This window comes from Pituophis catenifer, unplaced genomic scaffold (genome assembly GCF_029215685.1).
Source record: "Pituophis catenifer annectens isolate HBS135680 unplaced genomic scaffold, rPitCat1.0.hap2 SCAF_11, whole genome shotgun sequence".
Classification (NCBI taxonomy): Eukaryota; Metazoa; Chordata; class Lepidosauria; order Squamata; family Colubridae; genus Pituophis; species Pituophis catenifer.
The window spans coordinates 8683784-8709253 of record NW_027256891.1 but is presented as its reverse complement, the minus strand read 5'-3'; the positions used below and the strand labels follow the sequence as shown (position 1 = coordinate 8709253).

Genomic DNA, 25470 nt, shown 5'->3' with positions numbered 1-25470 from the left:
TTGGTGACATTCAGAACAGCGGTGCCATCCATCAGACTCCTCTTTGCAATCTCTTCCACCAACTGCCCACTTGGGTAGCCAAGAGGTCGTCTCAAAATCTGCCAGGAAGATTTCAAGTAATCTTTCCTCCACCACAAGCCAAAATCAACATGAGATTACTCCACCTAATTTGCATAATGTTCCTCTGCCATGGTAATGCTTTAAAAAGTAGCATCTGTAGAGGGGCCGAATTATCACATTATTTTCCAAGTGTTCTGCTTTGAATCTGGTTGGTGAATAGCCATGAATTTAGAGCCTAGGTAGCAACTCATTTCAATTATTCCAAGAAATTTTTTTTAAGAGCTGGCATTGTTTGTTCAGTAACTTTCTGATCCTCCCTCCTCTTGGTTCTCATTGCCAAAATCCATTCATTGATGATCCTCACAGGAGGAACCTCTTGCTGAGCACCACACTACTATCTCTTTCATATACAGCATTCAAGAGACAGTTAAAGATGCTACTTTTTAAAGCATTACCAATTTCATGTGCAAATGGTGAAAAGCAAATCAGGGCAATTCTGCAAATCATCTTAATGTTTACAAGAAAAATATGTGGGGGAAAGAGAATTGCATTACTTCTTCCCTCGAGCATTTTAAATATTCAGTTATAAGGAATATTTCTCAACTTGCAAAAAGGAGGAGAAAACGTCACCTACTGAAGCAAGACACTTTTTTTTTACCCTATATTCTCTCAATCTCTCTGCAATTCTATAAAAACTGGTAGGAATTATATTCTAACATGTCTAAGTGGCCCTCAGTTTGAGAAGATTGATTCGACAGCAGGGGTCCCCACTACGGGTCCGTGGCCTATTCAGAATCAGGCCATGGAAAGGGCAGGCTGGTGCACATGTGCAGCGCCATTCGTGTGAGCAACACCTCAAAAGTTTCTCTCTTGTGTGAGTGGAGCTGTGCATGTGCGCACCAGCTGCCACTTGCATGGTCCAGCTCCCCCCAGCTGGACCACCAAGTCGCAAAGGTTGGGAACCACAGATCTACAATATTAGATTGATTATGTGCCATCAAGTCATTTTTAACTCCTAGTGACCACATAGATTTTCTTCATTTATGGTATTAGTTATTATTATTGCGGCTGTTGTGGTTTTTTCCCATATCATGAGCCAGTTTTGAAAACCTTGTAGACAGAAAATCTAGTAGTTAAACTAGCTAAACTGTTGAATTAGGACTGGGAAAATTCAGGTTTAAATCCATCTTTAACCACTGAAACTCATCATGTGCCAGTCACTCAGTGTCAACCTAACCTTTCTTATAAATTTGCTGGGGTTAAAAATGGAGATTGATCAACAGGTAAGCCACTTTGACCAACTGGAGGAAAGGTGGGGAGTAAGAAAATCTAGCAAATCATATACTTTGGCCATTCCCTATATATCCCTGTAAATGATGTAGGTCACCACATTTGGTCACTGCAACATAAAAAAGATGTTGAGATTCTGGAAAGAGTGCAGAGAAGAGTGACAAAGATGATTAGGAGATTGGAGACTAAAATATACAAAGAATGATTGCAGGAATTGTGTGTGTCTAGTCTAGTGAAAAGAAAGACTAGGGGACATGTGATAGCAGTGTTCCAATATTTGAGGGGCTGCCATAAAGAAAAGGGGGTCAACCTATCAACCTATTTTCCAAAGCACCAGTAGACAAGGCAAGAAACAATGGATGGAAATTAAACAAGGAGAGAAGCAACCTGGAATTAAGGAAAAATGTCCTAATAGTGAGAACAATTAACCATGGAATGGCTTGCTTTGTGGGTGTTCCATCACTGGAGGCTTTTAAGAGACTTGACACCATTTGTCTGAAATGGTATAGGGTGTACTGCTCAAGCAGGGGCTGGACTAGAAGGCCTTAAAGTCACTTCCAACGCTATTATTTTATGTTCTGTGGTGCATCAAGGAGCAGAAAATAGATATTTACAATACTTGCTGTTCTAACTCTAAACTCAAATGACTGTAATGTTAAAACTGGCAAGTTACAGCACAAAATCCTTTTCTGAACCAGAATTAGAAATTACTAATTCAAATGGATTTCTAGTTCTGCTTCGACGGGAAATCCTGCTAATTCTTTTAGCAGGTTCTGACATAGTGACAAAGTCCTAATTATGCTACATAGAAAATGGAGACTGCACAGAAGCCAAGTCTTCTTCCACTGATGGGACACAATCCCCACAAAAACTCAGCCAACAGGATGGGTTATTATGGGAACTGTAAGCCAGCAATCCAGAAAAGCCTTGGGTGGAGAAGGCTGCCCAACCCTATGACTAATTTTCATACCATGAACTGAATTAAAAAGCTTTGCACAATTTGCTGGTTGTATGAGACTTATTTTTGCCCAGCACTCAACAGTAGAAAAATTAAATGTGCCAATGATTTCTCTCTTTATCGTGATTAGCTTATTTTATCAGAACTGCTTTGCTTATTTTATCAGAACTGCTTTGAACACTGGCGTCCAAATACCAGAGAACAAAGAAGTCCAAAGCACTGAATGTTTGTCAACCCAACCCAAGCAATTTCAGTGTTTGTAGAAATAATTTGTGTTGAGACAAAAACCTCAACTGAAGAAAGAAAACAATAACATGAACAGGCAAATGCACAAGCTAATCATTAGCGTAAAATAATCTTCTCACAAAATAACTTGAGATAACTATCAAAGCTGTTTTGAAACAAGCAGTAGAAAATATCATTTGGGGTGCCTTCACCAAATGGCCTCACCATTATTTTAGGGAAGAATCTCTCACTGTGTGTTCAGAGAACACCTAAAAGGAAGATGCTACAAAGGATAAAGGATAACCGCACTGCAGACTTTCAAAGCATCCCTTTCTCATCTTCATTTTACACTCATCTCTACCAAAACCCCATTTCCCCCCCAAATACCTTTGCATCAGATATCAATATTCCACTCACAATAATTCCGCTGTTATATGTTTCAATTTCATAATGAAATCAATCTCTACAATTTGTGCCTCCAAACCTTTTCCAAGTAGCGTGACTTCTTTAATAATCATTTTACCTGGATGCATTTTGATACTACTCGGTGTTATCATCTAAATTCTTTTTTGTCAAATGACAAAAATAAATTATGAAAAGCCCTTAGTTTCATACTTTCTAATAAACTATCTGTTGTACTTTTTTAGATGCATCTTTTTATGTGTGCTCTTTTTTTAAAGCATTTGTACTCTCCTTTTCCAGTTTTACAAAATCAAGTAAATCCCTCCAAAACCTCTCAATTAGGAAAACCATTACAAAAATGTAACACTGATAGGCTTCCAAAATACCAGGCCTGTTACTCCCCTGTCTGTTCTTGGATGCAAATGATCAATTAAGATGGTCCCTATAAAACACCAATTTAAAACCAAAGTAAATGCAATCTAGAGAAACTTAAGATTTGCAAAGAGGTGAGGGTGGAGGTTCGTTCTCCCAGCTTGTGGGTTGAAGATGGTACCTAGCCTGGTAACAAAACATTCGGAAACCAACCCACAAGCTCGGAGAATGAACCTCCACCCTCATCTTCCACCCAAGCTACAGATATTTGCCACTAACACAAAGTTGCAAAGAGATTCATTGTTTTGCTTGACTTTAGCAAATCCATGTTAGCCAAAATCTTCTCATTCACATGCAGGTAAGATTCAATTAAGTTTTTAGTGAAAACTGGAACATCTTTTTTTTCCCACAAAGAAGAACCTATAAAGGACAACGTTTGTAGCTCAGGGTTGAAATGAGAGACCTTGGTGCTCTCCAAGCTTGGCTGTTCTCACCCAAGAAGCCTTTTCAGTTTTTAGAAGCCTTCAGTTCTAGGAACGGAAAAAGCTTCTTGGATGAGAAGCAAAATATCTTCAAGGAGAAACAAAATGTAGTTGCTTTTTTAAAAAGCACCTTTGGGACTACCCTTGAGTAGTGAAGAATTTACCATCTGCTATTACAAAATCATTTTCTGGAGCAAGCAAAGATTCCCAAAACATATGAGACTTCAGCCTTTCCCAATCTGATCTCCTTCCTGATACACTGGACTTAACCTCCATATTCCCAGGCATCATGACTGCAATCTTCCCAGGCATCATGACATGACTGTAATCAAATCAGCACCAGGTGCCAGCCACTCATCTCTTCAGCTCTTTCACCCACAAAGAACTTGGGGGGGGGGTTCACCCCATGCGGATGAAACATCAAAGAATGCAGGAGACTGAAAAAGAACCTCTAAAAACAGTTTTGCTACAAAATCCTGCTTTGACTTTGATGGTGATGGCCCTTCACTCTATTTTAGGTTAACGAGACTCAGCCCAAGTTTGCCCCAATCTTCTTCAAATATAGAATAACCGTAATCTTAAGGTTTGTCTCCCATGAAGTTCCACCAGATCTTTTCTAAAAACCAACATTTATGTACAATGAAAAAAGTATGTATTTTTCGCCAAAGCATGCCAACTAGCAAGAATGTTTGTTGGTTCTCATTGTGTTCCTTTACCATTATTTTATTGTTCTATTCTGTTTACAATGCTTTCATTTTTCTTCCTTTTTATTACTGTAAGCCACGTATTTATTTTTATTTATTAGTTCGATTTATATGCTGCCCTTCTCCGGAGACTCAGGGCGGCTTACAATGCGTTAAGCAATAGCCTTCATACTTTTGTATATACCTGCTTAGTAGGGCTTTTGGCCCCCTCCAAGCGGTGTTCTTTTTTATACAAAGTCAGCTTATTGCCCCCACAATCCGGGTCCTCATTTTACCTACCTTGGAAGGATGGAAGACTGAGTCAACCTTGAGTAGCCTCATGGTGAAGACAGGTGGCAAATAAATTTAACAAACAAATAAGGATATGCCAGGAAGAAATCTCTACATGGTTTGTTGAAAGGAGTTCCATGGGGAATATATTCTCTGATTAATCACAAACTAACCTGTGGGTGGAATTAATTTCTGACACATTAATTAAATGCAGAGTCAAAAGTAAAGCTCTTTAGCTGAAGCATTTGACAAAGGACTTCAGTCGACAAAAGTTTGTTCTACCTGGGCAGCCTCCAATATTGTAAACAAACCCTTACTAAGGCAGTGGTCTCCAACATTTCTGGCTAGGCAGACCACCGAAGGGGGGAAGGAAAGGATTCTGTGTGAGTGGCAGGCATGCGCACAACTCCATTTGCATAGATGGCGGGTGCATGTGTCCACTGCTCACGCAAGTGGAGCTGCGTGCATGCGCACTCGCCCACTGCTTTCACAAACTGCTTCCGAACAGCCTGCGGGATGGGAACCTCTAACCTAAGGGTACAAGTTAGAAATGTGGCTTCAAAAATGGTACCCATTTCCCCTAAAAAAAGTCTATACCAAAGAACACTTAACCCAGGATAAGAGATTATTATGTTTGGGAAACAGAAATTGGGGCAGCAGGAGAGAACTGACAAGATCAAGTTAATGAAACATGGCCATGGATCTCAGTATATATTCCTGCTAATTTCTCTGTAACTTCATTCACAAAACAAGATTAATTGCGACTTCTCTATATCATATGCAGGTAGTTCTCGACTTACATCTACAATTGGGAACAGAATTTCCATTGCTAAACAAGTGGTTGTTAACTGCCTCAAGCTCAATTTTAAAACCTTTTTTTTTTTGGCCATGCCATTAAATGAATCATTGCAGTTGTTAAGTGAATCACTTAAGCAAAACCAGCTTTCTGCATTGACGCTGCTTGTCAGAAGTTGGCTGGGAAGGTCTCAAATGTTGATCTCATGACCTTGGGATGCTTCAACTGTTACAAACACATGCTGGTTGCCAAGTACCCAAGTTTTGATCATGTGACCATGGGAAGTTGCAATTGTCGTAATGCAAAGACCAGTCATAAATTACGAATCAAGGACTATCTGTAAACCTATTAAACAATTATAACCAAAATACATGTGAAGATAGAGCTTTGGAGATGATTAGCTTCAATATTTTGTTACACTGTTTCAGTATTTTTTTTTCCAATGCTTTACAGGCACTGTTTCCTAGCAAGGGTAAGACATGCATGCAGGTCTACTGTACTAAAATACAGCACAGAATGTAATTTTGTAGGGCTGGAGGGCAATAGCAGGAATTTAACCCAGCCCTTTTGTAGAAAGTATGCCTGATGGTATGTCAATGACGATTCAGAGTCATACAGGTCAGGGTGGATAAAAATCAATGATTTTTTTAAAAAAATAAATTAAAAAAAGTCATTTTTTTTTATTTAAATCGGATTTTTTTTTTATTTAAATCGGATTTTTTTTTTATTTTTATCAAAATTATTTTAATAAAAAACTTTTGGGGTCAAAATCTATCGTAAGATAGTTTTCTATTTAAGATACATAAATAATTGAGTTTATTCAGCATGAAATGGAGCTTAGTTATGTAGCAGGAGGCTGTATATTCTGCAACACTGGGACTATCGATGAGTCAACAGTGGGTCAAAAGAGTAGCAGAGATGACAGTTGCTCTTTAAAAATTATGATTTAAATCGAGTTGATTTAAATCAAGCCTTTTTACTAGTGATTTAAATCACGATTTAAATCAACTTGATTTAGATCAAATCCACCCTGATACAGGTAGAATCCAGGTGGTTGTTCAAATTTTAGGAGTTGGCACATTCCAGTGACTTTCTGCCTACTCAGATTCCCCTAACCATCTTGTTCAGACTGAAGCAGCTGCTTGGATGGGCAGCGAAACATATGAAACCAACAAGAAAATAAGCCCCGTTGCCATGACTCAACTTTCAGGCATACACCTGATGATGTTTCTCTGGGCAAGAGCCGGTGCTTCTCCAAAGGTGCCAAAGCAAAGTGACTCCCAAGGGTACAACAGAAGGAGAAACTCGCAACCTGTGTGACTAGCACTTTCTTTTGCAATCGGAATGAATTTAATGAACCAAAAAACCTCCCCCCACAAAACCCTTCCAAGTGTCCTAGTAGAAAAACAATTCCACAGAAAAAGACACGTTGAAGGCAGCAAGTCTCAAAGGCCGGGAAGAAGATTATCTGGGTAGGCTGAAAGTGACCTTTGCATAAAACCTCAGAAAGCTATGGTCAGGGTGACAATATTGGACTAATATGTTCACAGGCAAATTGTTCGTAGTTTTGCATCACCAAGTACGTACTGCAAATTAAAGTATCTGCAAAGCAACAGGGCAAGGCAAGGCAGGGCAAGCTTCAATAGCATTCAAGCGATTTAAGATTTTATTAGAACTGAAGGTACAAATTCATTCTAAGTTAAGACAACCCGACCTTTTCACGTTTTTTCTTATGCAATATCTAAAAATTATCTTACCACACTTTCAAGACAGTTTGTCTTGCAGGCAAGAATGTAGGTCTGGAGAATTTAAGGCAAGGAACACAATAAACTTTAGAATATCTGAAGGAAGCTTTCCCATTTAGAAGTTTCCTTTGAATCCAGCCTTTATTCCAATTTCAGCTCTTTTTGTGTTCATCCAATTACAATTATCCTACTGGTAAATTAGATTATATTGAGAATTCAAGACACTGCAGATATGTGTTTTGGGGTGGCTGGTTAAAAAGCTGTTTAGTATTCCTGAACTCATGCATTTCTGGAAGGAAGGAAGGAAGGAAGGAAGGAAGGAAGGAAGGGAGAAATACAGATATAAACTTATTTTATTTTATTTTATTTTATTAAATTTCTATACCGCCCTTCCCTTATACAGTATTTCCTTAATACAATGAAATGAAATCTAAAATTTTCTGCTTCAGCTATGATATTTCCAAGCCTTTTCCAAATGTTATCCAAACCTAACATGGATACAGACTGGGTGGTAAAGTCCCCAATGACTCAGGTCATCCTTTATTTGCCTCTTCCAAGACAATGAGCACCTGCTTATCAGAACTAGCTAGGTTAGATATTCTCTTCTCCAAATTTATTTAAGCCAATCCTACAACCTTGACGGAGATACAACTGGGTTCTACCCAAAAGTTATTGCTATAAAACGGTGGAAAAATTGCGGTGAAGGCCTTTACTAGCCTCCCTCCCCACCAATCAGGAATTTTGAGATTTGTGTTGTCTCTGTGTTGATTATTTACGAGCTCTGAATTCAAGAATAAGGCAAATGCAAGTGTTTTACAGTGTTTACTGTTTGCTTCAAAGGAACAAAAACTCAATGCCAAATTCCTTATCCAGACTTAAAGCAGAAATAGATAGAAACTAAAGAAGGAGAGAAGCAACCTAGAACTAAGGAGAAATTTCCTAACAGTGAGAAAAAATAACCAGTGGAACAGCTTGCCTCCAGAAGTTGTGGGTGCTCCAACACAATGCTTTTAAGAATAAACCAGACAGCCATTGTACATGGTATAGGGCAGTGGTGGCAAACCTTTTACTCACCGAATGCTGAACAGGTACACGCTTCATGAGCTAACACGCAGCTCCTCCCCCATGTGCTGTGTGCACAACCACACCATCTGCGCATGTGCACAGCTTTTGCACAGCTCCCATGAGCTGTGTGCGCAATTACGCCATCTGTGCATGTGCAGGTTTCACACAGCGCCCCGTGTGCTGCGTGTGTAATCACTCCATCTGCGCATGAGTGGTTTTCATGCGTGCAATAGACACACACTTGCACTGCACGCAAGTATTCTCATGCGCAAATATGCACATAGGGGAGCTCTGAAGACCAGCTGGGTCCTGATTTGCACACATGCGCACCGGAGTCCTGAACACCAGCTGGGACGTGCACGCATGCGCAACTGCAGGTAAGTTGGGCAACAGCTCGTGTGCCCGGAAAGATGGCTCTGTGTGCCACCTCGGGCATGTGTGCCATGGGTTCACCATCACGGGTATAGGGTTTCCTGCTTAAGAAGGGTTGGACTAGACCTCCAAGGTCTCTTCCAATTCTGTTACTCTATGTTCTAAACATAATGGCGTCCTCAGCTTTTTGCTGTGCTTCAGAAGCAAAAGACCTGGTGGAAGACTAAACCACCATTAGCAAGAGTCAATAGGGTGTTCCCGATAAAACCAAATCTTTACAGGCTGTCAAGAAACACAGAGCAGCTGAGTTAGCCTAAATGTTAATTAAATGTACAGAAGAGGGGACACATAGAAGTGGAGTGGTATTTAGGCAACAAACAGATTGCAGTGAACCCTTTAATCATTTCCTTACACTATTTTGCATCTGGTGTCATATACATCAGCAAAGGACAAAGAACAGAAAGTTACCCCCATCCAGGGTGGATTTGATTTAAATCAAACTGATTTAAATTACGATTTAAATCACTAGTCAGTAAGGCTTGATTTAAATCATAGTTTTCTACATAAAGACTAATTCTTGCTGGTATAACTTTAATATGCAAGTAGATGAAGATTTTTAGAATAACAACTTTTCATATTTGTTTTTTTATCCCTAGTTTAATAGGTTAATCATTCATATTTGGACAACTTTTCTGTTGTACTTAGGAAGGAGAAAAATAATCATTACCTCAATAACAACAATTTAAATAGATTTATTCAACTGAAACAATAACATTACAGCATATGTTATTTGCTTAAACAAACATCCATGTTTGTTAACTAATTTGGCTAAACAAAATATATATATTTTAAGAAACTTAGACTGTCAGCCCAGCCTACACATGAAAAACTTAAATATTGTCCTCTGTAGCTCACTCGTCATCTTCATCTTCTTCTTTGTTCATCATCTGGAAAAGAAAAACAAGCTTTCCTGCTTTATCAGATCCCAAACGATTTCTCAATTTAGAATGAATGAGCCCAAAGGAAGAGAATATTCTTTCAACGCCTGCAGAAGCAGCTACTGCTGTTAAAAGTGAAATCATTACTTGAACAGTCTCTAAATCCAAGTGCTTAAGTGACTTCCACAAGTTCACTGGTGTGACTTTCTCTAAAATATCTTCAGCAAACATATATTTCTTGAATGGTTCCCCCTTAGCTTTGAAGTTTATTATAGTTGGCATTACAGATGGATGATTGCTGGATACCCATGTCATAGCTAACTCCTCTTCCTCAGCACTTAAGTTTTGACCCTGATACTGGATATTGACAATATTTGCCCAAAAAATGAGCTGGAGACAGTACTTGTCCCATTCGTTTTTTTAATGCTTGTAATTTAATTCTGTCCATGTGTAGTTCTGTTTTTAAGTGTTCACTCAGTTCCTTCCAAATTTCAACAGCATAAGCAACAAAACAGCTATTTTTCTGTATTTTGTTTAAAGCTTCAGAGATGGGTTTCAGGATGCTCAGCATATGTTCAGCATTTCTCTTAAGCCCAATGTTGAGGATTTTGGCCGTGACAGTGCCATCTATTTTATCTCGATTTTCTTCACAAACTGTCATCAGAATAGGCCAGTTCTTGATATACTGCTCAAAACAGTCCACCACAGAGTTCCATCTAACATCTTGTGGGAGCGTTAGCTTGGTTCCACCCATCCTTTTCAGAGCTGCTGCAGCAAAATGATTGTTACGGAAGTATTTAGCAATTTCAACAACATTAGTCTTTATTTCTGGAACACGTAAGTCTTTGGCTAAGAGGTGCAGCAAATGAGCACTGCAACCATATGTTATTAGCTTTGTATTCCCTTCCTGCTCTTCTAAATTTCTTCTCATCTTGGATACATTTGCAGCACTGTCTGTGACCAAACTGCATACTAGACATTTGAATTTTTGTTCACATGTTATTATAGTTTTTACTACCACTTCCTGTAAGTATTCTGCTGTGTGTGCATTTCCTGACATATCAATTGTTTGTGCAAGGAAGACTTTCCCTTCTTCTGCTGTTATACAAGCACATATAATAGGACATTACTCCACCCATCAATACTTAGGTTAACAATTCTACCCTCCAGAGCTGTTGCACATTGCTCCATTTCTCTGTCATACACTTTATCCAGCAGTTTCCCTGCAACATCTGCTCTGCTGGGTGGACTGTATCCTGGTCTCAGTGACTGAACCATATTAATGAAATGTGGGTTCTCAGTCAGACGGAAAGAAGAGTTTGTTGCATAAACAAACTGGACAATTTTTTCATCAATTAACTCTTTTTTTAATCTGCTAGTTTTTATCACAAACTTATCTATGGTGGTTCCAGGAGGGAAGGGTTTTTTTTCTTTCTTTTAGGTGATAGTGATATGTGGCTGTGGTTGTCTGATGATGATGATGCTAATGAAGCACTATCCTGGATGGATAACTCTGAAACTGTAGAACAGGAGGATGATGATCTTGAAGGTGGATAGTTTCCAGAATCCATGAATTCCCCTAAACAAAAAAGTCAATGCTGTTATTTTATTGTTTATACAATTTCTGCTTATTGTACACAGCACTGCCCCAAAAGGAATATTTGCTTTTCTTCATAACTGTACCAAATGACAGTAACATGCAGTAATAATAAGAAATATAATTTTGCTCAAACATGACAGTTCAAGGCAGTCTTTAAAAATATGATTCAGTAAAAATGTTTACCAACCTGAAGATCCTGCCTGTTCAAATGTGTTTCTTTGGTCATCTTCATCACAGCACTTCTCATGATGTTGCCTCATTCGGGCCACCAGGCCTTGCATTTCTTTGTTGCAGCGTTTGCAGTTTGCACGCATGCCTGCCTTACCGATAGGTAAAGGAACTTCATTAAAATATTGCCAAACTGGGTCTCTTTTACGGCCTGCTGCCATTATAGGTTTTTTCCTCCAAGGAAAGAATGTGATAAACCTCAGGTCATACACACAAAAAGATCCAAAGACTTGTCTGTCTGTGGCTGTGCAGTATTGTGCTCAGAAAGTTTCACTTTCATTTTGTACTGCTTGTCTGCTTGCCCCTTCCTCCTCACACTTAGTTTCACTTTCTCCTTGTGCAGATCTATTCCACTCCAAACAATCAGAAAAATATTGTTTCTATTCTAATCACTGAACTTCTTGAAACTTAGCACTGAAGGGGTTGATTCTGTATTCATAGGTTTGTAGAACAATAGGATTAAGGTCTTTTTCTCAACTCTGTTCATGTTATAACATTTTTGCTGTGAAGAAGAGGCATGTGATCTCTGCTGAGTCAAATTCAGTTTTGAGAACTGCAAAAGTAAACCAAGCATCTGTGATAATATCTTGTAGGCAGAGAAACTGCTCAATAATCTTACAAAAACCTCTGGAAGAGCATGACATTGTGAATGGATTAATGGAATTTATTTACCAAAAAAGTTAAACATATACAGCCTTATTCTACATAATTAAAAAAACTAATCTTTATTTCATGATGGAATAACCTTTGGATGGTAATATATTTTCCTCAAAAAGCATTTTATTTAAAAAATCCGATTTAAATCAAAAAAATCTGATTTTTTTTATTTTTTTTAAAAAAATCATTGATTTTTATCCACCCTGCCCTCATCCCTCCTATCCCCAAAATTATATTCACTTTTGGATATTTCAACAGGCATTGCCTGGTTATTTCAAACCATACCTCTGAACTCATAACAGGCTATTATTTCTTTTGTTTATATCTCACCTTTATTATGTTTATAAACAACTCAAAATGGTGAACATATCTAATGTTCCTTCTTCCTATTTTCTCCACAACAACAACCCTGTGAAGTTAGCTGGGCTGAGAGAGAGTGATTGGCCCAAGCTCATCCGACTCAGCTTTCATGGCTAAGATGGGACTTGAACTCATGGACTCTTACTTTCCAGCCTGGCACCTTAACTATTAGACCAAACTGTTTCTCTTATTAGAGACGGTCCTTGACTTACAACAGCTCATTTAGTGACCATTCAAAGTTGCAATGGCACTGAAAAAAAATGATTTATGACCATTTTTCACACTAACTACTGTCGCAGCATTCTTGTGGCCATGTGATCAAAATTCAGATGCTTGGCAACCGAGCCATATTTATGACGGTCACAGGGTCCTGCAGTTGTGTGACTTTTGTGACTTTCTGACAAGCAAAGTCAATGGGGAAGCCAAATTCACTTAACAACCATGTTACCAACTCAAAAACTGCAGTGATTCACCTAACAACTGTGGCAAGAAAGGTCGCAAAATGGGACAAAGTTCACTTAACAAATGTTTCGCTTAGCAACAGAAATGTTGGGCTCAACAGTGGTTGTTCAGTCGAGGACTACTGTATTAGGTTTTTCCTTGCAACTCTGGCCAGGATGCCTATGGAATTGCAGCCGCCTATCCTGAAATGTGCTTGGAGAGGAGGAATCCCTAAGAGAAGATTTGACGAAGGAGGCCAGCCGTATAAAGCCTGTAGCCATGCAGCAGATGAGCACTGATGGGTTCTGTCCATTCTTCTAAAAGACGCAGTCAATCCCTGGCGAATGGTCATCTTTTTCAACCACAGAGGCAGCCTACAGAATTGGGTCTCTGATGAAAGAATTAACTCATAGAACCACAGAATAAATGCAAAGAATTCAGGGTGGATCTACCAGCTGTATCTTCTAAGTGACACAGCCACAAGACGTGGGCCCACAACTTCATTCCTTAGCAAGAGAGACCCTCCCAACCAGCTGCTATTCTCCAAAAAGGAGTATGTGCCATCTCCACATCCTAATGCTCAGTTTTTCAAAGCTACTGAATATCTTTCCTTTTTTCATTTTCTTTTGCCTTCAATATTTTAAAAAATGTTTTATACAACAGCAAGCTTGAAGATCCCTTCCTACCAATGATGGAATCTCCCTTATCTTCTCCAGCACCTTTTGTTCCAACTGCTGTGCCTTCCATTTTGAGTTCACTGTTACAGGAAACAAATCTAATGTGCTCAGCCTGGCACATGAGGGAGCATCAGCAATGAGGTCAATAAACTGGATTAGGAATAGGATAAGGCAACTAATGCACAGGAAAAAAATGCTGAATATTAAAATAGGGTTCCCATGTGTGGGAGAAGTGATAAAGAAAGGTGCTGCATAAGAATTGCTGCAATATGGCAGCCAAAATTTTGTAGGCTATACAAAGATCAAAAGCACGCACATTAGAGTAATTAAGAATAACTGTCTTCCCCCAAATTGAATGTCTATGCATAATTTACTTTTATCTTTTTTGTGCAAATTTAAAAGCTAGGTAAGATGCAATCCTGTCGTCCCTTTTCTCTTCTGTTATAAGGCAATTGTCCAGAGGTTGATTAATATATTTATATTATGTGGATTGTATCCGTAACCTAAATGCCGGTGGAAACCACATATCTTCATAAGAGATGTATGGAAGCAGAATCTAGTAATCGTTAGTGCCATGCTACCCTTGGTGTTTCATTTCAAAAGGTGTTTTGGAAAACACAAAACAGCCAGCATTGGATCTGTGTACAACTCTTTAAAGCGGCTATATCTTTTCTCATAGCTTGATGATACATTCATGCCTCCGAGGATTCTGAAACAACTTTTGGAATGGAATAAAAAAACTGCACACCCCTGGAATCTATGTGCCAGTATACAGAAAATCATGTATCTTTCTGTCAGAACCAAGGAACACAGCAAATATAGAAATCACTGGTACACTGGTAGATATCCTTTTAGCTTTGTAAAACTGCACCTTTAAATATTCACAGATGCATATACCCGTATTTGCTCATTAGAAATAAATTGTCAGTGTATATAACTATGTAAAAGGAAATTGTATAATGAGAAATTACTTTCATGGCATTAATAATAAGCCAAGCTCTTTTTAAAAATCAGGGCTTAAATCTCACAATTTTATAGTTACGCAACAAATTGTCCACAAGCCAAGAGAAGAATATTTAAACCAATATTAAACCAATAAAACCAATAAAAGTTAAGGTAGAGATAGGCAAAAAAGTTGTAATCCAATAAATCAGCAATTTTCAGGAAATCTTTACACCAATGTTTGGGTGTCTGCCATTCCTTACCAGACTTTTTTTTTAATGGCCAATTTATAGTGTCCCCCAAGGGAATTCAGTTACAAATTTTGAGCATTTTAGATGGTCTTGACTGGCTCAGAGACAGGTTTTGTAACCAGAAAGAACTGTTCAATCACTTTGCTTTACCACACAGCTTCTTTACAAGACAGCATCTGCAAGCAAAATAATATAAAAAAGACTTCTGACTGACAAAAGCTATCAAGAAATTGAGGAAGAATGAGAGGAAGCATTCTCCCATTTTTAAATTAGAGCAACTATTCTGATAATTTAGTTTTCAAGAAGTGGTTGTTTGTCACATGCCATATTCATATGGGTGGATCTACTCTAGTCTAGAGAAGGCATACCACCTTTTCTAGCTGTGAAACTGCATTTTCTTGAAATGCTTAGTCTTGATGTCAAGATCTTTCACTCACGACCAAAGTAGCCTCTGTGACATAGAACACCTAGATATAAAGTTAGATGTTAAATCATCTCTTAATATGGACTGGCTATTAGGATTGTACTTCACCCATGTCTTTGACTAATTCTTGTTCCTCCTCTAAGTGTTCATTTACGTTTAGGGGATGCGTAGCTGAGTGGCTGAAGGAAGAACTGTGTTCACCGCTGCAATGCATGAAGATCACTCTTTAGGTTAGGAATATATGGGAATGTGAGATATCACTTTTCCACTGGCAATACCTCCATTTCTAGGAGACTAAGTTGAACCCACATTTCCAGGAGCCAAAAAGACAACACAACACCATGTCTATGTTGTAGTCAAGAAAAGTCCAGAGATAGGAACACAAGGCTATCAGAAGACAAACTTCACTTGAAGGCAGTTATGTTTTATCCCCATCTCCTATCAGCTTTTGAAATTTAACTTCTAGCCTTTTCCCTTGGGTCTCTAACTTTTAGTTGTGAGCAGATACAGGAAACACCACCTTTCTGTGGTAAGATATATAAGAAATAAATTTTGTTAGGGTTGGCTTGTTCTTGCATTATGCTATTGTATAAACTGCCCTGGAAATGGCAGAGAGTGGACAACATAGAATTTAAAATACAGATTCATGCAGCTACTATAAACAGGAGTAACACCCTTGCAAATAGTAAGGCACTAATGAATCACAGGACAGATAGGCCTCAACTTTACAACCACAATTTTGGTCCATCCTAAATTGGTCTGGTCATAAAGTGAGTCATCACATGGCTGGACTTGATTTTGTGCCAATTTTTACTGTGGCTGTTAAGAAAATCAGTTATTAAGTGAATCCAGCTTCCCCAATTAACATTGCTTGTTGGAAACTGGCTGGGAAGGTTGCAAATTGCAACCACGTGATCACAGAACATTGCAACTGGTGGCTCAGTTGCCAAATGCCCAAATTATGATCACATGGTCACAGGTCATAAATGCGAGGACAGGTCGTAAAGCACTTTTTTCCAAGGCCATTATAAATTTGAACTATTGTTAAATGGATGGTTGTTAAGTCAAGGACTACTTATATTCTGGAAATCCTAATACAGGGAGTTCTCAATTTATGACTACAACTGAGCCCAAAATTTATATTGCTAAGTGAGACATTTATTGAGTGAGTTTTGCCCCATTTTACAACCTTTCTTGACATTGTTAACTGAATCACAGCAGCTCTTAAATTAGTAACATGGTTGTTAAGTGAATCTGGCTTCCCCATTGATGTTGCTTCTCAGAAAGTCACAAAAGGTTATCACATGACCCCGGGATACTACAAATGTCATAAATATGAACCAGTTGCCAAGCATCTGCATTTTGAACATGTGATCGCGGGGATGCTGCAGTGGTCGTAAGCGGAAAAACAGTCATAAATCACTTTTTTCAGTGCCATTGTAACTTTGAACAATCACTAAATGAAGAGTTGTAAGTTGAGGACTACTGTACTAATAAATATTTGCCAAGACAGCAGAGATGTCACAGTGAGGTTTGGGGGGAGGGGGCAGGGGGAGATTAGTAAGTAGGAAAAAGGACACTTTCTTTTTTTCATATCCTTTTTAACTTTCCACCACAATTACTTTGACACACACATACACACACAGAAGTTATACTGGTTTTAGGTCTCAATTCCTAACCCTGAGATCATGCAGTAAAAAACAAGTTTTGAAACAATCCAGGCAGGGCAAGCATTCTCTGAGAAACCCTGCCAGATGGACAACTAGAACCAAGCAACTAATCACATTCCCTAACTTTGATGAAACCAGCAGGAACATATATAAATACCATATTCTCCAACCTCGTCATTCCTGCTGATCAAGCATGGAAGAGACCCCTGAGAGATCTGACAACTTCGAAGCAAAAGTTACACACAAGGGCTGCCATGAGGCTGTGCAAAAGGGCCAGAGGAAATCTTAAATGTATGAATGACAGCTAAATGGACCCCCATTCATTCAATGCCAATCTACACAGCCAGCCAGCCAAAGGTGGAGAAAAACGGATGCTAACCATAAAAGTGGGGAAAGGGTTTGGGTCTCCTACCAGATATTGCTTGCTATAAAGGCAATAATGGGAAATTACCCTGAAAACCTGGCCTCAACTTCAAAAGCTAAGCAGGGCTGTAGATAGGAGACCACTAAGAAATCCCTAGACTGAGTTTTTTTTTCTTTTCTTTAAATCCTATCCCGGAAAATGACCACAGCACAAGTAAGGCAGCCATAGGGATCGTCTCAAGTCAAACTCAATGGGCTATTCCTGGGGGACACCCCTGGCGCAGAAGGGCCACAGGGACTTGTGGGAGCCAGGTTAGAAGTTGCTGGGCTACCAGGAGACACCCCAAAACAGGACTTGCTGCAGGGAAAGCCAGCTGCCCCATCAAATGCCTGAGCTGGGAGGGGCCTGCCCCAAAAGAGCAACAGGGAGGGGCAAAGAAACCCAGCCTGGCACGGAGCCAAGAAGGGGGTTTCTCCCGGGGGGGGGGGGAAAGGGGGACACCCGGGGGCCACGTGGAAGCCCCCCCACCCAGGAGGGACTGGATCAAGGAGGGTGCCAGCCTCGCTTCTGGGGCAGAAAGTCTGGCGCGGGGGGGGGGCTTCTCCTTCTTTTCCCCCGAGGGGTCTGGGGGGCCCTCCCGGCCAGCAGGATCGCGGGGGGGGGGGAACCCGTCGGCGCGCTTCCCCAACGGGGGGCCCTCGGCCCGGCGGAGTCTGGGGGCGCCGCTGGACGGGCGGAAGGGCGGGGGGGGCTACTTACTAGGGGTCGTTGGTGAAGCGGGGGCTCCGCGGGGGCTGGTAGCCGTAGAGGTGACAGTAGAGCACGTCGAAGCAGAAGCAGCACATCTCGGCCGACACTACCATCTTCCTGCAGCTGCCGGGCCCGGCGCCGGGGGAGCCCAGCAGCGCGGCGGGGCCCGAGAGGCCGGCGCCGGGGGCCCCTCCGCAGCCGGGCGGGCGCGGCGGCGGCGAGAGGGCGCAGCCGGGGGAGCCCCCCGCCAGCCCCCCGAGGCCGTTGAGGCGCGGGCCGCCCCCGGCCGCCCCCGCCGGCAGCGCCCCCGGCTCGCCGCAGCGGGAGCCCCCCCCTCCGCCGCCCGGGCCGGCCGAGCCCGACGGAGGGGAGCTGGAGAGCTTCTGCTTCTTCACCCCGCAGCAGCCCGCCGCCATCTTGGAGCCGTCTCCCCCCACGCAGCGCTTCCGACCCATGGCGGGGGGGCCGCGCGGCTGCGCGGGGGCGGGGCGTGCGCCGGCCCCGCCTCCTGCCGGGGAAGCTCCGCCTGCGGGGAGGGAGGTAGGAGGGGAGCGGAGGGGAGTAGAGGAGCGAGAAGGAAGAGGAGGAGGTAATCAAGGAAGGAGGGGCAATTTGGGGAAGAGGGGGGCCCCGGAGGAAAGGGGGCCAGGGAGGAGCCAGGGAAGGAAAGGAGGGGGATTTGGGGGAGGGACGCGGGGAAAGGAGGGGGATCCCAGCAAAGAGGAGGGGGAGGGGCAGAGAAAGGGGAGGGGGAGGGGCAGAGAAAGGGGAGGGCGGGAAGGGGAGGAGCGAAGGGGCGGGGGGGGAGGGGGACAGGGCAAGAGAGAAAGTGAGGGAGAAAGAAAAAAGCCGTTAGTAACTCGCAAGTCAACTCTTCCCCCTCACACACACACACGTTTCTTTCTCCCCCCTCCCTCCCTCCCTCCCTCGAAGGGCCCGTTCCTGTTCTGGATTGGGGGTCCCTGCTGGAGGCGGGCCTTTTGGGGGCGGGGGGGGCTCTTACTCGGGATCCCGATGTTATTGAGGCGCTCTCCCGCGGGGAGGCCCGCTCGGCCCTTTGCAGGGCGCTGAGAGAAGCCGGCTCGGCCCTTCCTAGGACCCCGTTGGCTTTTTTTTTTTTTTAAATTTGATTTATATGCCGCCCTTCTCCGGAGACTCAGGGCGGCTTACAAGGCGTTAAGCAATAGCCTTCATACTTTTATATATTTTATACAAAGTCAGCTTATTGCCCCCCACAAACTGGGTCCTTGCGGGAGGGGAGGAGGAGGTCAGGAGGTCTGCTTAAGCAAGCTTGTTCTAGCCTTTTACTACTTGCTTTTATCATGTAATAAAGAGATGCTGAAGTCACTTGGAGTTGCCTGGCTCATTGGAACCCACTACATTTCAGGGGGGCTGCCCCCGTTTGAGTCCACTGGAACCCCCGCCAGCTTCGCAGCCCTTCACCAGCCCCCCCCAAACCCGGGACGGAGCCAGATAGGACTAAGTGGAGCGGAGCCGCCGCGCTTCCAGCCGAGGGAACGAAACTGCCCCGACCTGTCCTTGCAACGCTCGCAAAGGGGATTTGGGGCCCCGGGGGACTTCGGCTGCCTTCCCTGGGTTTGCTCTAGTTCAGTGTTTCTCAACCTTGGCCGCTGGACGATGGGTGGACTTCAACTCCCAGAATTCCCCAGCCAGCTGGCTGGGGAATTCTGGGAGTTGAAGTCCACCCAGCGGCCAAGGTTGAGAAACACTGCTCTAGCCAGAGATAAACAGCCTTCGCCGCCCGAACCTTCAGTTGCCCAACCTTGGTAGTAGGAGGTTTACCAAGGAGCCTTGGTAGTACAGTGGTTTAATGCACCCTGTTATTAACACAGCTGCCTGCAATTTCTGCAGGTTCAAATCTTACCAGGCTCAAGGTTGACTCAGCCTTCCATCCTTTCTAAGGTAGGTTAAATGAGGACCCAGTTTGTGGGGGCAATAAGCTGACTTTGCATAAATATACAAAAGGATGAAGGCTATTGCTTAACGCATTGTAAGCCGCCCTGAGTCTCTGGAGAAGGGCGGCATATAAATCAAATTTAAAAAAAAAAAAAACCCGGTGCCGCCGAAAACGTCGGGCTGGCTATTTCAAAACCGGTCGGGTGAGGCGGGCAGGAGCTCCAAAATATGATTATACGGCGTTGCTTCCTCGCAACCCGACCTGGCAAGATGTCCCCGTTCTTTTTGGGAATGCCCTGCCTGGCACCAGCCCTAATCAGCTGCCGCTTCACCTTAAATCTAACCAGATTGCGCCTATGCATTGGGTAGGTGGGTGGGTGGGGGAATAGATATATAGTACAGGTAGTCCTTTACTTAAAAACCACAATTGAGCCCAAAATTTATGTTGCTAAGTGAGAAATTTGTTAAGTGAGTTTTGCCCCATTTTGGGACTTTTCTTGGCCAATTTGTTAACTGAATCAATGCAGTTGTTAAATTAGTAACTTGGAACAGCTATTAAATGAACTATTGTAAATCAAGGACTACCTGTAATCCTGAATTTACAAGAGTTCATTTAGTAACAGTTCAAAGTTACGACGACACTGAAAAAAGGTAACATGACCATTTTTCACATTTATGACTGTTGCAACATCCCCATGGTCACATGATCAAAATTCAGATGCTTGGCAACTGACTCATATTTATGACGGTTGCAGTGTCCCAGGGTTATGTGATCACCTTTTATAACCTGATAAGCAAAGTCAATAAGAAGCCAAATTCACTTAACAACCATGTTACTAACTGCAATGATTCACTTAAAAACTGTGACAAGAAAGGTTGCAAAATGAGGCAAAACTCACTTAACAAATATTTAACTTAGCAACAGGAATTTTTGGCTCAATTATAGTCATACATCAAGGACTACTTGTATAGATTGCAACAATAACCCATGGAAGTAGCAGCTTCTAGCAGGCCTGGCTGGTCTCTGAAGAGAGTTTACCCTGGTCATTGCTGGGAGCGGAGGCCTCTTACAAGCCAGAGTGGAAACTTCAGAAGGAAGCAAGGGTAAACCCCTTCCAGAGGCTGCCCTGAGAACTGAATATGCTGTCAACTGACTCCACTTGAGGGAATCTGCCCTTCCTTACGCCAACATGTGCTTGAGGAGAATCTCTGGAAGCTCCTGGGTGAGCCAGTTTAGTTGCTAAGGCACCAGGTTAGAAACCTGGAGACCATGAGTTCTAGTTCCGCCTGACTCATGAAAGCTGGCCGGGTGACTTTGGGCCAATCACCAGGAGTCAATGAGTTCTAGATCTACCTTAGGATGGAAGTCAGGTGAGTTTGGGCCAATCACCACGAGACTCTTGAGTTCTAATTCTGCCTTAGGCATGAAAGCCAGCTAGGCGACTCTTGGCTCTAATGCAGTCTTAGGCATGAAAGGTGGCTGGGTGACTTTGGGCCAATCACCTGGAGACCATGAGTTCTAGTTCCACCTAAGCCATAAAAGTCAGCTGGGTGACTTTGGGCCAGTCCCTCTCTCTCTTAGCCCAATCCACTTCACCTTGGTTGTTGCCAAGCGCTCGAATTTTGATGATGTCACCATGGAGATGCTGCAATGGTCGTAAGTGTGAAAATCAGTCAAGTCACTTTTTTCAGTGCTGTTTTAAATTTGAGCAGTCACTAAACAAATGGTTTTAAGTTGAGGATTACCTGCATAATACAGCATTATTTGGTTTATCTTTCCAATGCAATAGATCAGTGCTGGCAATTTTTTAAAATGCTGGAGTTGCCTATTTAATTTACCTTTGATCTATGGATCTGAATATTTTATTTCAATATTATGTATCTTAGTCTACCTTAATTTATTCTTTTATGCTTTCCTTTATCTTTTTTTTGGTCTGTTTTGACTTTGGGACTTGCATTGCTGTTGTTATTTAGTCTCAGACTGTAAATAAGACTTGATCCATCAGTGCAAAAAAGATGTCAAAGGCTTTGAAAGTCATAAAGTGACTTTTTCCCCCCAAAGGAGATTGCTCAGAATAATAAAACTCATCACTCAGAGGAATGTAAAGGTCAACCACAGAATCTATCATTCTGTCTCAAGCTGGAAAAGTTCATGCTTTTGCAGCGAAATAAAAGAATCTGGTAATTCTTAAGATCTGTAAACTAGAACAGTTTCAACAGAGGGATATGGAAAAGTTAGATACTATCACACAAATGTGTGAGTTTTTGGTTTACTGAGTCTTCTAAAAACATGCAGGCAACTTCAGGACATTAATGTTGAAATACAGATAAAATTCCAAGATTTTTTAAAAAATCTCTTTATGATAAACGGAACAATCAGATCCAACATGAAGAGCTCCATTAACTATTTTATCGCTCAAGCCTATAACACAGGAAACTTCTCAAACTGACAATTTGCAGACTTTGTTTTCTTATGCCCACATAAGGATTCCAGACTAATTCCATGTTTGATTCATCCCCCTGGCTCAGCCAGTCTCACTCTGACCGTTTATTCATTAAGCAGCTCTCATGCTACCTTGCAAGTCACAGAAGATGCAAAATGATGAAATGAGTTTATAGTTGGGAAATAAAAATATATCATCAATCCAAATTTAAAATCTGGAGAAGTAGCGTCTGCCCCATAAAGCAATGTACACAAAAATTGATTCAATGAGAATCAATTATTTATTGATTTAAGAAAATTTATATGGCTGCCCAATTCACTCTCTGCATGTCTTGGGACCAGGTTATTTGAAGGACTGTCTTTTCACAGTCCCATCTACTTGACCCACCAGAGCAGGGAGGCAGTGAATGCTATGAGTCCTTTCTCTTATGAAGATCCATCAAGTGGGACCAAGAAGAAGGGCCTTCTCATTGATCGTGGAGCCAGCGGTTAGGAACGGGTTAACTCCTGTCTGATCTTGATGGATTGAGTCTGCGAGCTGAGAAGCTCCTCCTCTTCCTTTGGCTTCCCAGCTTTCAGACTCGGTCTGCTTGGATCAGACACACCTTCTGAGTTCTTGTTTTTGACCATTGGTACCTAATTTTGCCTGTTCTCTTGGCTCCCTGAATTTAGGTCGAGCATTTCCAGCGAGAAGGGCTTCACACCCGAGCCCGCTGAGGACCGCTTTGCAGTACAGGGGGTTGAAAGCTCCCGGCTGGTCGAGCCTTCCCCTCTCCTACCAACGCGAAGGGCTCACGCTCGAACCCGCTGGCCACTGGGGACAACTGGAGCTTCCCAGCACTCTGGTGGCAGGCTCCTTCGTTGCAAAGGGTTAATAAGTCAGCACTTCAAGCTGCATTTACTCTAGTGCTGACATAAGAAGGAGGAGCGGAGGCGTTTGGAAAGGGACGTTTGACTTTTCACCTACTTATTTTCCCTGGAGATAATATCCCCTAGGAGATGGGAGGGGAGGGGGGGAAATTCCTTTGAGCTGGAGCAGTAGATTAGGGGCAGAGTGACTTGGAAAATGGCCAATGAGTGCAGGGGAGTGGGGAACGGAAAGGGAGGGTTTTGGGACTGGAAGTCAGTGTTGGCTGCAATGGAGTCAGAATGTCGTGCTTAATAAATAGGAGTTTTCTTCAAAGACTTTGTTTGAAATTCAATTTATTTGAGACGACCTCGAAACCTGACATAATCCCTCGTTGCCGTCTCCCGTCTCTGACTTCAGGAGCACGCGGCCGCTCGTTTTGCGCTGTTGAGCGCTGCTCCATTGCCGCCTCCCGTCTCTGTCATCAGGAGCACCACGGTCGTTCATTTGCGCTGCAAGCGCGGCTCCATATTCCGGCGGATTGGGCCCTCTGCCGAGGGCAACCTTTCTCCGCAGCGTCTCTGTCAGCCAGCAGAGTGCGTTTCGGTGTTTCCTGGGGGAATCCCCCCCATACACCTGCCGATTGGGACTTTGTAGCGGGGATCTGAACACCTTCGTGGCTGGAAGCCTGAGCCTCCCTCCCTGGACATTGTACCTGGTTGACCGGAGGAGGGGGATATCAACGTCAGCAGCAGAGCGGCTTGCCTTTCGGGGCTTCTATTGCCAACTCTCACTCCGTCTGCCATTTTGTGAGCTCGCCTCGTGGACATTAGAGGCCTTGCATCCGTCGATCCTAATTCAAGATGGCTGCCCGACAGGCCAAATCTTCCAAATGGGCTACACAGGAGGGTGAGGCTCCAGGCCCTTCTTCCTCTATCCCATCTAAACGATCGAAGAAGTCTCATACTTCCACTAAGGAGGCGAAGGCCATTGCAGCCCGGGCCAAAGAGGAGCTTCGGCTCCACCAAGCCATAGAAAGTTCTATTCAAAAGCCATAGAAAGGTCTATTCAAAAGTTCCAGGGTTCCAGGAAAAGAATAAGCCCAAATAAAGCAAATTGAGTGAGCCCAGCCTGAGTCTTGTAGGAAAAATATATTTTCAGTGATTAAATTTTGATGGGGTTGCTTTTTGCTCACACAATTATGATTTAAGTCAGCCTCTTTTTAAAACAAGTGGCAGCAGAGCAGAAATAAAATAAAACAGAAATGTCTATGGAGCATGCTGAACAAATTATGTGCTATCTAGTGGCTCAGATATATTTGAGTTACATGTCCCATAATGCTTTGCTATGATAGTTTGGGCTGAAGGCAGTTGGAATTCAAGTTACCTGAAGGGAACTAAGTTGCTCAATCAGGCTCCAGGATGATGTATTTTATGTTATTTAAGTAATTCATACAACCATCCATCTTTCTCCAGGGTCCCCAACCTCTGGGCCATGGTTCTGCGCATGCGAGGGATGCATGTGAAACCATGTGAAAGTTGCATGTGAAACCATTATCCTCTCCCTCCCCGGGAGTCCATGGAAAAATTGTCTTCCACAAAATTGGTCCCTGCTGCCAGAAAGGTCACTGCTCTAGGTCTGTTTCGCAATCTTGGCAACTCTTTCCAAAGATGTCTGGAATTCACCTCCCGGAATTCCCTAGCCAGCATGGTTGGCTGGGTGGGGAATTCTGGGAATTGCAGTCCAGACATTTTAATATTGCAGGGTTGAGAAACACTGCTTAGATGAAATATTAAGAGTTAAATTCCAGAAAACAGTAACACAATTTATAGAACTGTCTTTAAAACCAAACCAAACAGCCATAATGTATGTAATACACACCTAGACCAACAAATTGTTCCACTTCAAATCACTGAAACAGTAACTAAACTATTTCTAAACCAACTACTTGGCCCAAATGCCAGGAACTATAACCCAAACATTTTTTCAACGGGATAAGCTTATCTTTCTCTTAATTCCACCCACAACAATCAAAAGGTGCTCAGCTTTTGTGGTTTGTGTGTGTTTGTGATGAATCATTATTTATGTATGTGAAAAGCCCTCCCGATTACCAAAACTCTGGACAGTTTAAATAAACAACTGTTAGAGGAGTTATTTATTTTAAACACCATGATCCTAAATTAATATTGCAGAGCTAAAACAGGGCCCCAGGACAGCTGT

General features: G+C 42.4%; 1 protein-coding gene across 1 annotated transcript in view; it reads right to left on the bottom strand.

Annotated features, from left to right (window-relative positions):
• AMMECR1 (AMMECR nuclear protein 1) overlaps positions 1-18498 on the bottom strand; it is a 116854-nt gene extending 98356 nt beyond the window's left edge. Inside the window, exon 1 of the mRNA XM_070952077.1 lies at positions 18053-18498. Coding sequence (XP_070808178.1) covers positions 18053-18498 — 446 coding nt within the window. The remainder of the gene's footprint in view (positions 1-18052) is intronic.
• Positions 18499-25470: the final 6972 nt, after the last annotated feature.